General features: G+C 37.8%; 1 protein-coding gene across 7 annotated transcripts in view; it reads right to left on the bottom strand.

Moving 5' to 3' along the window:
- arid1b (AT-rich interactive domain 1B) overlaps positions 1–12,785 on the bottom strand; it is a 412,366-nt gene that overhangs the window by 97,693 nt on the left and 301,888 nt on the right. For 4 of the 7 annotated variants that reach the window (XM_059986071.1, XM_059986072.1, XM_059986075.1 and 1 more), the window contains exon 8: positions 7,059–7,166. The exons of the other annotated variants lie outside the window; for them this stretch is intronic. In XM_059986071.1, coding sequence (XP_059842054.1) covers positions 7,059–7,166 — 108 coding nt within the window. The remainder of the gene's footprint in view (positions 1–7,058; positions 7,167–12,785) is intronic. 7 annotated transcript variants of the gene reach the window in all.

Below are 12,785 nucleotides of genomic sequence, written 5' to 3'. Positions count from 1 at the left end.
ATCCAGGAACCTGGTAAATCTCTTCTGCACCCTCTCCAAAACCTCCATATCCGGCAACCAGAATTGAATGCAATACTCCAGATGCAACCTAACTAGAGTTTGAAAAAACTGCAATATGACCACCTGAATTCTATTCCTCGACTCATTAAGGACAAGCGTGCCATCCTATCAACCTGTGTAGCCACTTACAGGGATCCATGGACTTGGACCCCATGATCTTGCCATTAACAGTGTATTGTCCCTTTACATTTGATCTCCCAAAACTTTACATTTAGCCAGGTTAAACTACCATTTCTTAGCCCATATTTGCCACTGATCTATATCCCACCATATACTTTGTTAGTCTTCTCTGCTAGCCACAACTCCACCAATCTTTCTATCAACTGCAACTTACTAACCCACCTGTTATTCTTTGTAACTTCAAAACATTCAACTAATGTAAAGGGAAAGATGAGAATTTGGGAATGCGGGTCTAACTTCAGGTTCACTTTAAGCGAGGCACACACATATCACACGGTAGCGTGATGACATATGCAATTAACGTATTTTTACATATAACCCATAATTATTTAAACAAGAATACTTAATCAAACAATATACACATACACGATTACAAAAATATTATTGAAGTATTAAATACACAACACTCCTCTCTGCTTCGTTATAAACTCCAACTCAATATGGAATGCATCTCAGCTACATACACAGTATACTATATAATTATTTTATACAGACATCCACAACATTGTAAAACAGGCTTAAAGTTTAAATTGCTGTGGTGGCTTTCTCACTCTTGTGGAATAATGGTTTTCCCTGACCGGAGGGTCACTCTACTTGGCAGGTGAGATCTATAGCTGTGAAACAATCTTAGGTTTGGGAGCCTCTTCTGTGGTGGTTGTGGCAGTTGACTCTGAAACAACAGGAAGTGATTCTGACACATTTGAACACCTTTCTTCTCCGTCCTTTTTCTTCTTCTAGTTTGCCTACCTTGATGTTGGGAAGGCGTATTTAGCTCACTGGAATATTCTCTTATTTACCTTTCTATTGCTCCCTTTACGATCGATCTCTCCTCTTGGCTTCCTCATCCACATCATCATCTGATGAATCCTGATTTTGTGTCTCCATTGACACCTTTCTTTTTGGTCTTCCATTCAAAAATGGAAGATTGGCTTTGGTCTTTGCATCTACTTTTACAAGCAGCTTTTTGTCTTCCCCCTTGAAATTCATGCAAAACCTTAATATACACAAAGTAGATTCTGGTTCTTTATATTCTCAAAAGCTGATTGCTTGCATCTTTCCTGAAACTCCTTGAATTCTCTCCCAGCTCAAAACCAAGCCACATTTTGCAAGTAACTGTCTGATTAACACATTAAAAGCGTTCTCAGATACATTGCCTAAAAAAAGCTACTGTAGTTGGACCACTACTTCTGTCACTTTCATGACTCCTCTGAGCAGCATGGTCCCTCCTTGGTCCAATCTGCCTTCCAACCAGAGGCAGAGAGGTTGGCACCAACACCTGTCTGTCCTCTGTTGGGAACAGTTCTTCTGTTCTTACCACATACAAACAAGCTCAATGTAGCTTGTTGGCGTATTTCATAGTTAACAAATGTTATTCCCACAGGAGTTACCTCTTCTCCTGTATAAGTTCATAGTTGAATATCTGCAGGCTTCAGTTTGGTATCTTTGAAATACCATTCACACCCATTTTTGGAAAGACTGAAACAGCTCAGCTAGTGTCCAATTCCATTTTAATTAATTTGCCATTTACTTCTGGCATAAGCCATAGTGCTCGTCTACTATTAATTTTCAAACTGTAAACCTCAGGACTACACAATCTGTGTCACTCTCATCATCAGGTTTTCATCAACAGTGTGCAGATTAGTGCTGTTTTAGAAACTGCAACTTGACTTTTTTTAAAATAATTTTCTCTTCTCTGTGCAGTCCATTTATTTTGTCCGCCCGAAATGCACTTTGTGTGTGACTGACTTTATTGCATTTTCTGCAAGTTTCAACTTTAAATCTGCATTTGTTTGGTGCATGTGAGCCGCTGCCACAATGGTAACACACTTTGTTCAGCCGGGCAATGCTGCAATTCTGTTAATGCTCACTTTCACTCCTCACTGCAACTCAATGCATCTGCGGTTCCCACTGAAACCACAACTTCATCTGCTCTTTTAAATGTAAGCAGAATATTTTCTTTAAGATTCCGCAAACTAAACAATCTCTTAGTATTATTAAGCCTATTACCAAACTGACAATGCTCAGACAATCTCTTCAATTCTGCCATATATGCTGAAATGGATTTCACTTCTTTTAGGTTCTGCTTATGAAGCCTAAAGTGTTCTGCAATCAACAATGCCTTAGGTTAGAAATATTCCTGCATTACTTTGACAATATCAGTAAAGCTCATTTTGGAGGTTTGGTTGGTGCAGTGAAACTGAAGCAAACTGTATGCATTTAAGCCCAATGAATTGCGCAATATTGGTACTCTTTTCTCATAGGCTATTTTATTTGCTTCAAAATGTTGTTGAATTTGTTCAGAATATGTATTCTAGTTATGGTTTGTGAAATCAAATGTGTCAATTTTTCCAATATAACCAGCCGTATCTGTTTTTTTAAATGACTTTTCGTCACCTAGTACTCACTCTTTAGGAACCCGTGAAATTCCTCATTTTACTGCCTTTTTAAAGAAAACTCGATCATGTCTTCCCTTTGGAAGAGCATGTACTATGTTGATTTTTTTTTTAAACTCAACGCTGCTTGGTGCATTTTTTTTTAGTTCGAATATCTTGCTGCACTTCAACAGGATGGTAACCATCTCAGGTTCATGTTATGTTTGTGACTTTAAAATATTAATTCAAAAGAAGATGAAGGAATCAGGGAATGCAGGTCTAACTTCGGGTATACTTTAAGTGAGGTGCACACGTTTAATGTGGTAGCGTGATGATATATGTAATTAATGTATTTTATATATACCTGCAATTAATTATTTAAACAAAGAATACTTAATCAAACTCTATATATATACACACACACATGCATGCATGCATACGCGCGCGCGCACACACATTATTACTCGAATATTATTGAAATATTAAATACACGCCACCACCCATCTGTGATTCATCCAGGTTATTGCACGAGGAATCCCAGCACAGATTCCTGTGGAACATTACTACTCACAGACCCATTGACCTGCCAGAATAAGTACCACTGACCATCACCTTCTATGTTCAAGCCAGTTCTGAATCCAAATTGTGAATTCACCATGGAACCCATACATCTTAATCTTCTGGATAAGCCTCCCATGAAAGATCTTGTCCAACTATCCATGTGGGCAACTTTCAGGGCTCTACCTTCATTAATCACTTTTGCCACCTGCTTGAAAAGCTCAGTCTGGTAGTAAGATAGAACCTGCCCCTCAAAAAGCCATGGTGACTGTTCCTAATTACATTGTGGTTTTTCAAATGCTCATAAATCCTATCACTCAGAATCCTCTCCAGTAATTTCCACACCACTGATGTCTATAGTTATTATCCTTATTTCCCTTCTTGAATAATGAAAAAAACATGTTACTTGCCAGTCATTTGGGTCCTTGCTTGTAGATAGAGAGGACTCAAAGATATTGGTCAAGCCCCCAACAGTTTCATCTCTTGTCTCTCTCAATAACCTGGGGTATATCCCATCAGGACCTGCAGACTTATCCAGCTTAATGTTTCCTAAGAGTCCCAACTCTATTTCCTTCTATTTTGAAATGCCCTAGCATATTAGCACACTCTACATTGCTCTCTCTGTTCTTCATGTCCTTCTCCTTGGTAAATATTGATGCAAAGTACTCACTTAGGATCTCATCCACATGCTCCACTTCCACACACACATTTCCTCTTTCATTCTTGAGCAGTCCTATCCACTTCCTAGTCATCCTCTTGCTCTTAATGTATGTATGGAATGCCTTGGGATTCTCTTTAATCCAATTTACCAAGGACTTTGCATGACCTCTTCCAGCTTTCATAATTCCCTTCTTGAGTTTTTTTTTCTGGCTTCTTCACAATCATCAAGAGCTCTGTTTCTTTTCAGCTTCCTGAATCTCAAAAATACTTTCTTGCTCTTCTTGACAACCTCCACATGTCATATGTAGATTGCCCAAAAACAACTATTCCCAATTAACTCTCTCTAGTTCCTAATACTTTCATAATTTGCCATGCTCCAACTTAATATACTCCCAAAAGATCCATACTTATCCAAATCTATCTTAAAACATAAGGAGCTGCAATTACTGTTCCACAATTGTTCTCCCACAGAAAGGCCAGCCACTGAGCCAGGATCACTACCCAACACCTGGTTCAGTCTGGCCCCTCCATTGATGGACTACCTACATCCTGTTTTAAAGACCCTCCTGGATGGACCTAACAAATTCTGCCCCATCTAAAACTAAGGAGGCCCTAATCTACATTAGGAATGTTGAAATTGCCTTTCCAATGACCCTATTTAGACATTTCCCTAATCTGCCTGCATATCTGTTTCTCAATGTCCCCTCCCCCCAAACCGGTGGTTATGGGTGGGGTTGGGGGAAGGGTCTAATTACAATGATTCCACTTTTCTTGTTTTTAAGTTCTACTCAGTTTGATTCAGTTGATGAGGTCTCTATTATGTCCCCACTATGTACGGCTTTGATATTGTCCCAAATTATTAGCACAATGACCCTTTCCTCACATAACCTTCTCCTCTATCTTTTCTTAAACAATGAAATTCTGCAAGTATCTATTCCAGTCCCTCTCTCAAACAACTCTCTGTTATGGCCACATAATAGTTCCATACCCTGATGCATGCTCTAAGTTCATCACCCTAACCCATAATACTCCTGGTATTAAAAAACACATACTTTAACCCACCTGTTTCATTGTGCCTGTTACCTTGATCTTGCTTATTCTTACTATTCATGACATTTATATTCCTTTCAGTGCCTCCACTTTATGACCCGGCAAACTAGTTTAAATCCTCCCAAGTAGCACCAGCCAACCTCTTAATCAGGTTACTGGCTCCCTTAAGATGCAGCCTGTCCTCTTGCACAAGTCATGCCTGCCCCAGAAGAGGTTTCAATGTTCCAAGAACCTGAACGCTGCCCCATGCATTAACTCCTCAACTACACGTTCATCTGGTTTATTTCTTGATTCTTGCCCTGACTAGCACATGACACTGGGAGTAATCCAGAGATAACTGTCTTTGAGGTCCTTTTTCAGCCAATTTCCTAACTCCAAGTACTTTCTGTTCAGGACCTCTTTCCCCTTTCTGCGTATGTCATTAGTGCCAATCTATACCATACTCTCTGACTACTTAACTTTCCACCACACCCTCCCACCAAGAATGTTCTGCAGCCATTCTGAAACATCTTTGATCCTGGCATCTAGAAGGCAACACACCACCTGTTGTCTGATTTGCAGCCACAGGAGCTCCTGTCTATTCCCCTAACAACTGAAACTCATATCACCATTGTTTTGTTTGACTTTACCCTTCCCTGCTGAGCCTCAGAGACTGGTATAGTTAGCTATATTATTTTTAATATGAGAAAAGCTCTGTAGCCCATGGTACTTAAAATTTCATTGTAGAATTTTATAATGCTTTCTTAATTTTTGCAAATAAACATGTATGTCAATTTGTCCTGGTAATTACCAAGTAAATCACACCCATTGCACAGGAAGGTTCCTGCCACCATCTAGTTCAGAAAGGTTTTATTGAATTGCATTTTACATTATGAAAAGTAGTTTAGGAAGCAGTCATTAAGTCAAAGAATCTCTCACTATTTTCAGGAGAGTGGAGTTCAGAAATGTATTGTTTCAAACAAACAAGAGGATTATATTATATTATACAAAACTACAAGGCTTTGATTTACTGATTATAAAAAATGACCACTCAACAAATCATAAGGTGCAACTTTTGTTTTATCCATGTTGTGCAATGTGTTATGAGAAGTGGATCATCAAAGAACATCTCATACAACAACCTCATTTTAATATAACTTTATGAATAACCTGGAAACTCCATGGACAAACTGGAATTATGTGTATTGATTAAAAATCAAAGTGCCTTCTTCTCCTTGTTGGGGGAGTTCAAGACACGACAAGGCAAAATTGAGTTCTTCCCCAAATCTGATACCATGTGGAGAATCTACACTGTTTAAGACCTGGAAGCTATTTAAGTGTTTGGGCATGGATGAACATGATAAATCTTGAAAATGCTAACATCTGGACACACTACTGCTTACAAATTGGGTCTGGGCAATGTCAACCCAGTTTCTAATCCATTTAACTACAATAAATGGACTGGGAACAAATTTGGTAGGAAGAAAATAGATCAACACAACAGCAGTTAATCAAAAGCAGCTGCAAGCTGTAAAATTTACAATGATGAAGCTCTTGGCAACGTTGAGATATGCATATGCCAGAGAATTTAATTTTGCTAACTAACTATAACAATCCACTTGTGACTAAATTATTTTTTATGTTCCAAATGGAATCACCCAATAATTTGTTTGCAGTAACAGATTACAAAACAAGAATAAAATTTAACGCTAAAAATTAAATTGTTAAGTTACCTAAATAAAGCCTGACAAACTAAAAGCAACATATATGCCAATCTTTTTAGGCTGGACCAGGATTTTAAAAAAAAGGCTCTCACTTTCAACTGTATTGTTAAATCTAAATTGAAACCAAAATATTTCTCAAAAAAGGCACTTTATTTAATGTAATTTTCAGCATGAAAACTTCTTGCAGACTTTTAGTAATTGGTCTAGATTTCCAGCCACTGACTGCATCTAACTGAAAGGAATGAATTGCACACCACAGTAATCTAGTATTGGCAATTAATACACACTGGCTTCACTGCTATGGCCTGATTAGCCCCAGATTCACAAAACGTTTTACCTTCCCTTCTCCCAAATGAATTTAGTGTTTTAATGTCCACTTTCCCTCTTTTGTTCTTTATATTTATGCTGTGCTGTGTATGAGATTTCTCAACTATCAAACCCTCCTATTTTGTACTTTCCTCTGTCAGATTCTTACCTCCAACAGTCTCGTCGACGATCTTTGCTACTTCCAGACCGACAGCGCCCCTTTCCTTTCCTTCCGATCCATGGGTGCTGCCATTTCTTTTAACTGTCATGGCACAACCTGCTCCAGGAGAAGCCACAGTAAACACAAGGACCACGGTCTCCTTCACAACTCAGCTGCCAAATCTATTAATAGTTTCCTCCCTTGCTCCTCAAACCAGGTTCAATGGATGAGAATCAGTAGAAGGCCAGAAATCTGTATATTTGGACTCAGTAATTTCCATCTTTTCTATTTTATACACTTGCCTCATGAACTTTGTCACTTCCTTTTTATCTTTCAAGCTCTAGCTGTCCATTTGCCACCCTTTTCCCTTTATTCCCTGCAACACCTTTTAATCAACAGAGATTTTCGTTATTGTTTAAGTTTCTTTTCTCTGATGCATCCGTTGGAAAAAGCTTTCAGTTTGTTATATTCCAACAGGGACTGTAGTTGGATTGTCCAATGATATACTTTGCTCAAAATAACATGAGCAGAAGACTACATAAGGCTGAGATGAATAAGCATAATAAGTGGGATAAAAACAAATTCAAATAACCCAAAATGAACAAACAGTAATAGCCACAGTGCACTGTGGCATCATTCATCTGTTTTGAGAACATACAGTATGTCAACTGTGGCCTCTCCTATGATCTTGAATCACAAAAGTTTGACAGATAGTATTTTTTAAAAAATCTTAATGATGCGAGACCTATAAGATCCTTTATCTATGTATTTATGACACAGGTAGTAGCATAGAATGCAGACTATTTGAAAATCAAGGCAGGTAATAGTTAAGTAAATTCTACACCAAGAAACAAATTGGATCCCTGAACTCAGACAACTGGGACGGTATTGTTAATAAGAAACTCCTTAGCAAAGAGCTGAGGATGGCTCAAGTACTAATCCACATTGAGGACAACTAAATGAATTCTTTCCAATATGGAACAACAAACATGTCTAATAAACAACTTACAGCCACAGTGATGTGAGAACCAAACCAATATAAAGCCAGATTCAGCAGTGCAAATGTAAAGAATTTATTTTTCAAAGTCTATTTTACAAGCTCAAGAGACTCCAGACACTGCAATCAATTCAGCATTTTCAGGTGATACAGGGAATATGTCAGCCAATTTGGCACAGCAAGGTCATACAAAAGAATAAATGACCAGTTTGTTTTAGTGAGAAATGAATGCTAGCCATGACACTGGGAGAATGATTTAGTTCATCAGATAGTCTTACTGGATATTTTGTACTCACCTGCTACAAAAAGGGTTTTGGTGAAATGCTTAATCTGAAAAACAGAATCCCTCTCAACAGCGATTTTGTGCTCAAATCTCTGATAGGGAGTTGAACTCAAGGCACATGCGTCAGAGATGCCAAAGTTGAGATCTAATTGGCACGCAGTTTAAAATCCTCTACTCCTTTCTTTCTTGGCATAAACTCTTTGACAATTACAAAAGAAGACACTCTTTCCTGCTAACCTTATGGCAGCAAATGGAAAACTGTCATTGTAAATTTATTCATGCTACATCTCAGCAATCCTGTGTTTGGAAATCCAAAGGAGTTTCACTACAGATTTGGACCCATTCAGGTCATACAGCTTGAGGTCCCTGTGCCAAACTTTAAAAAGAATTGTCCTGATAGTTCTACTTCTCATGATCTGCAATACTGCAAATTTTTTAAATTCCATCTTGCAAGTTAGTATTGAATCTACTTCTAACATCCTTTCAGGCAGTGCATACATATAAGAATTTTATGCATAAAATGTCTTCTCTCTGGTTCTCCAACTACCTATGTTAATTGAAAATGAAAACCCTTTTTTTCCCCCTCTGCTTTATGAAGACCCTTCCCCATGAATATCTCTATCAAACATTCACCTATCCTCCTCTGTTCCAACAGTACTGGGGAAATTCTCTTGCTGTTCCTTATTACTGAAATTTTCATCTCTGCTATCATTATTTCATTCCAAGCATTACATATAATAATTTGATAAACATGGCACATTTCAAAAATGTAGCTAGGCCTTCTTTATTCAGCACAACCTCTGTACAATGGATAGCCAAAATGAACACACTCTTTTCTCCCTAGAATGCGATAGTCTCTATTAAAATACATGGGCTCAGATAATGCACCAGGTTTAAACTGGCAGAGTGCAAGAACAGATACCTCAATGAAAGGCCAAGTAAATCTCTGCTCATCATAGTTGCAGGAAATCATGGGAACTACAGGGACAAACCACAACGGCAAACTCCCAGTGGAGTTTAGCCAGCAAGGGCACAGTGTAAATTTCAGCAACAGTGCACAAAGTCTGAAGCTCGCTGACTCTTAGCAAAATCCAGGTAGTCACCACCATCATCATTAGCTACTTGTCCATGCAATGTTATGCTGATAACTAAATCTGGCTCAGACTCAAGACTAAACTGTCAATTTTAGGATATAGATTACATCATATAGAAGTTCATATAAAATCATAATATAAATCGTATAAAAGTTAAACAGTCTTATAAAAACCAGAATTCCTTCATTACATGCATGTCTAATATTTGCACCATAACACATCCAGGGTATTTGATTATGTGAATTAGAAGCAGTAGGCCATTCATTTTCTCCAAGATTCTGAGGAAGGGAGGCCCAAAGGCTTATAGCCCTCAGAGAAAAAGATCTCTCCTCACTTCATTGTGATTTTAAATGGGTGCTGCCTTTTTTAAAACAGTGATTCCTTGTTCAAGATTCTCCCAAGGGGGGGGAGTATCACTTCTAGATCCATTCTATTCACACCCTCCAGAATCTCATGTTTAATGAACTCCAATCCTAGCCTGTACATTAATGCAATATTCATATAAACATGCCCCCTAATGCTTCCAACATTTCAACTTCCTTCCTTAAATAAAAGACCAACACTCTTCAAGGTCTAACCAATGCATTAGATCACTGAAAGATACCGATCTTACTTTTTCATTCAAGTTCTTATGTCTTTTCCTGCCTTTGTCTCACCAGAAAATCAGCAGCCACATGCTTGGTGTCATCATCCAAGTCATTTCTATAATTTGCATCCCAGCCCCAGTTTCCACGGCACTCCACTTATCCTACTGTTTCAACCCGAAAAAAAACCTATTACTGCTTTCTCTCCACTTTCTGTTAGCCAAGCAATCTTCTATCCATGCCGAAATATTTCCACTTACTCCATGGACTTTCATTTTCAACGATAATATTTCATGCCATATGGTAAACCAATTACGTTCTCCTTAATTTCTTCAATGAACTCCAATAACTTGGTCAAACATAAGTTTTCTTTCATAAAATCATGCTGTATTTTCCTAATTACCTTAAAATTTTCCAACTGCCCTGCTGTAATATCTGGCCTGTAGTTTTCACCTTTTTTCTCTCTACCTTTTCGGATAAAGGAGTTGTATTTGCTGGTTTCCAATCCAAAGGAACCTTCCACGAATCTAGGGAATTTGGGAAAATTTAAAACCCATCATATATCTCTAACCCAAGGATGAACTCTATCAGGACCTGAAGACATGTCATCCCACAGGTCCAACCACCTCCCTGGTGACTGGAAGTTTCCTCATTTCCTTCCTCACTTACAGTTCCTAATTTACAAATATTTTTGGGATGCAACCTGAGTTGTCTTCTTTGAAGACAGATCAAAATATCTATTTAATTTAGCTGTGAGCTCCTTGCCTTCCATTAATTTGTCAGCTTTTTAAAAAATATCTGTTCTTCCTATATTTTTACGCATTACTCACTAGCTTTTTTATTCTAGTCTTTTAGTTATTCTTTATTGCTTTATATTTTGCCCAGTTGTTTGTCCAGAAATCTTATCTTTGCACAATTATACATTATTTCTTTAAGTTTTATATGTTGTAATTTTTTTTTAATTAACCAAGGCTGGTCGGTCTCCTCCGCACCCCCCCCCCCCCACAACTTTTCTTTCGCACAGGAATTTAAGTATTCTGATAGATCCCCGAAAGTATCTGCTACACATCTTGACTAACTAATCCTTTAAGCCAACATGGTGGTTGAGATGGTATTCATTTGAATATCTTTGAGGAATGGTCAGTTTGTAACATATTGACTGATTGATAAGATTTGGGATTGGGTACAGGAGAAGGAAGGTACTTTATTAGTAAACTCCAGCCCAAAAATGGATATTATGTTGAGAAGTCACAATCAATAGATTCATGTTGTTGAAATAACGTTGAACAGAACATAGAATTTATCACATATTATTGGGGGAAATCCATATGTAGTATGCATTAGAACACACAACTAATCAACTTGGAATCATATGACTGTGGACTCTGATCAGTACACTGTAAATAAAGTAAGAAGGGAAGCCTTTGAAATAAAGTAATTTTAGGATAAGTAGATTTACAGTTAAATCCTGAAAAAATGATTTTAAAAATATCTTGCAGATCCTATAAAAGTCAAACTACTAATTTATCTATTTTGGGAACAAATCAGAATGAAGATCTCTTCATCATCCAACACCTAATCTATGTTCCTTTTGTACAATGACAACCAAAGGGCTTCTTGGAATGTATATACTTAAACTTCCCGAAAATAATTCAGCTTTCTACTCCAATGCATATCAAAACTTGCATATGAAGAGTTTTTCTACTCAGCAAATAAAAACTAAGAGAAAGACGGGTTTTATTTCATTGAGGTGAGCTTACTTTCATCCAGGAATTAGTGTAGCATGAAGTAAAACAAAATCAAGAGAGAATGGCTAGCAACGTGAGAGGAAGTAAGTTGCTGGGGGGGTGGGGGGAAGAATTAGACTGGTGACATTGCTCTGCTGTGAGCTGGCACAGACCCCATGGGTCTAATTGCTTCCTTAGTTGTACTGAGCAGGACTACCATAGTATTTAAAAAATCCTTAACGGTTATATCTTGATTTTTATTACTTTAAAGGTAATACTGAAGACATTGCCAATTTTACCAATACAACTCCTCAAAGAAGATATAGAGTTCCTGAAAGAACTCCAGCCATGTGGTGCTCCAGCCTGTCTGAATTTACTGTATAACAGCATAATCTGGACTGTACACATTATGGGGGCTTTTATCAGTGCTATTTTAAATCAAAAGTTCAAATTAAATAGTAGCTTTGTCAAGACTATTTCATTTTCTGCAAAAAAAAGTGCTGAAACCACCAGTTAATCCTTAATGTTTACACACACCATATTCATTAAAATACTTAGATTTTCTTCTGTCCTATGCTATCTGCTTTTGACTCCCCATTGTTTACAGCTTTGCCTCTAACTGATGCTACAACCATCCGGAAGTGTTAAACTAATCTGATGGCCACAGAAAGGAATTCCTGTCAGAGTATCAGAAGATCAGGAATTTATCCTCAAAATGTATCCCCAGGAGCTCTAGCAGCAGTTGATGTGGGGGAGTGGTGGGGGTTGGGGAAGATGGAAAAGCTACCAGATGGCTGGTAATATCAATGTGGAAGATGTGGGCGGGGGGGAGGGGTGGAGAAGAAGTTGTGGTAAGGAAGAATAAGTCCCACTGTCTTGGAAATATTTTCCCTTTTCAACATTACTGTGACTGTTTCCAACATTCTTTATATAGTTTATGCTTTGTGTTCCAAAGCATTAACAACATACTGAAACTTACTATTTTCAGTAAACAAAACCAGGCAATCATTACATATATCTTTATATTTGTTATACTGCAGTGTGCTACTAG

This window comes from Hypanus sabinus, chromosome 12 (assembly GCF_030144855.1).
Source record: "Hypanus sabinus isolate sHypSab1 chromosome 12, sHypSab1.hap1, whole genome shotgun sequence".
Classification (NCBI taxonomy): domain Eukaryota; kingdom Metazoa; phylum Chordata; class Chondrichthyes; order Myliobatiformes; family Dasyatidae; genus Hypanus; species Hypanus sabinus.
The sequence above is the reverse complement of the archived record's forward strand: the minus strand, read 5'-3'. Positions and strand labels throughout refer to the sequence as shown.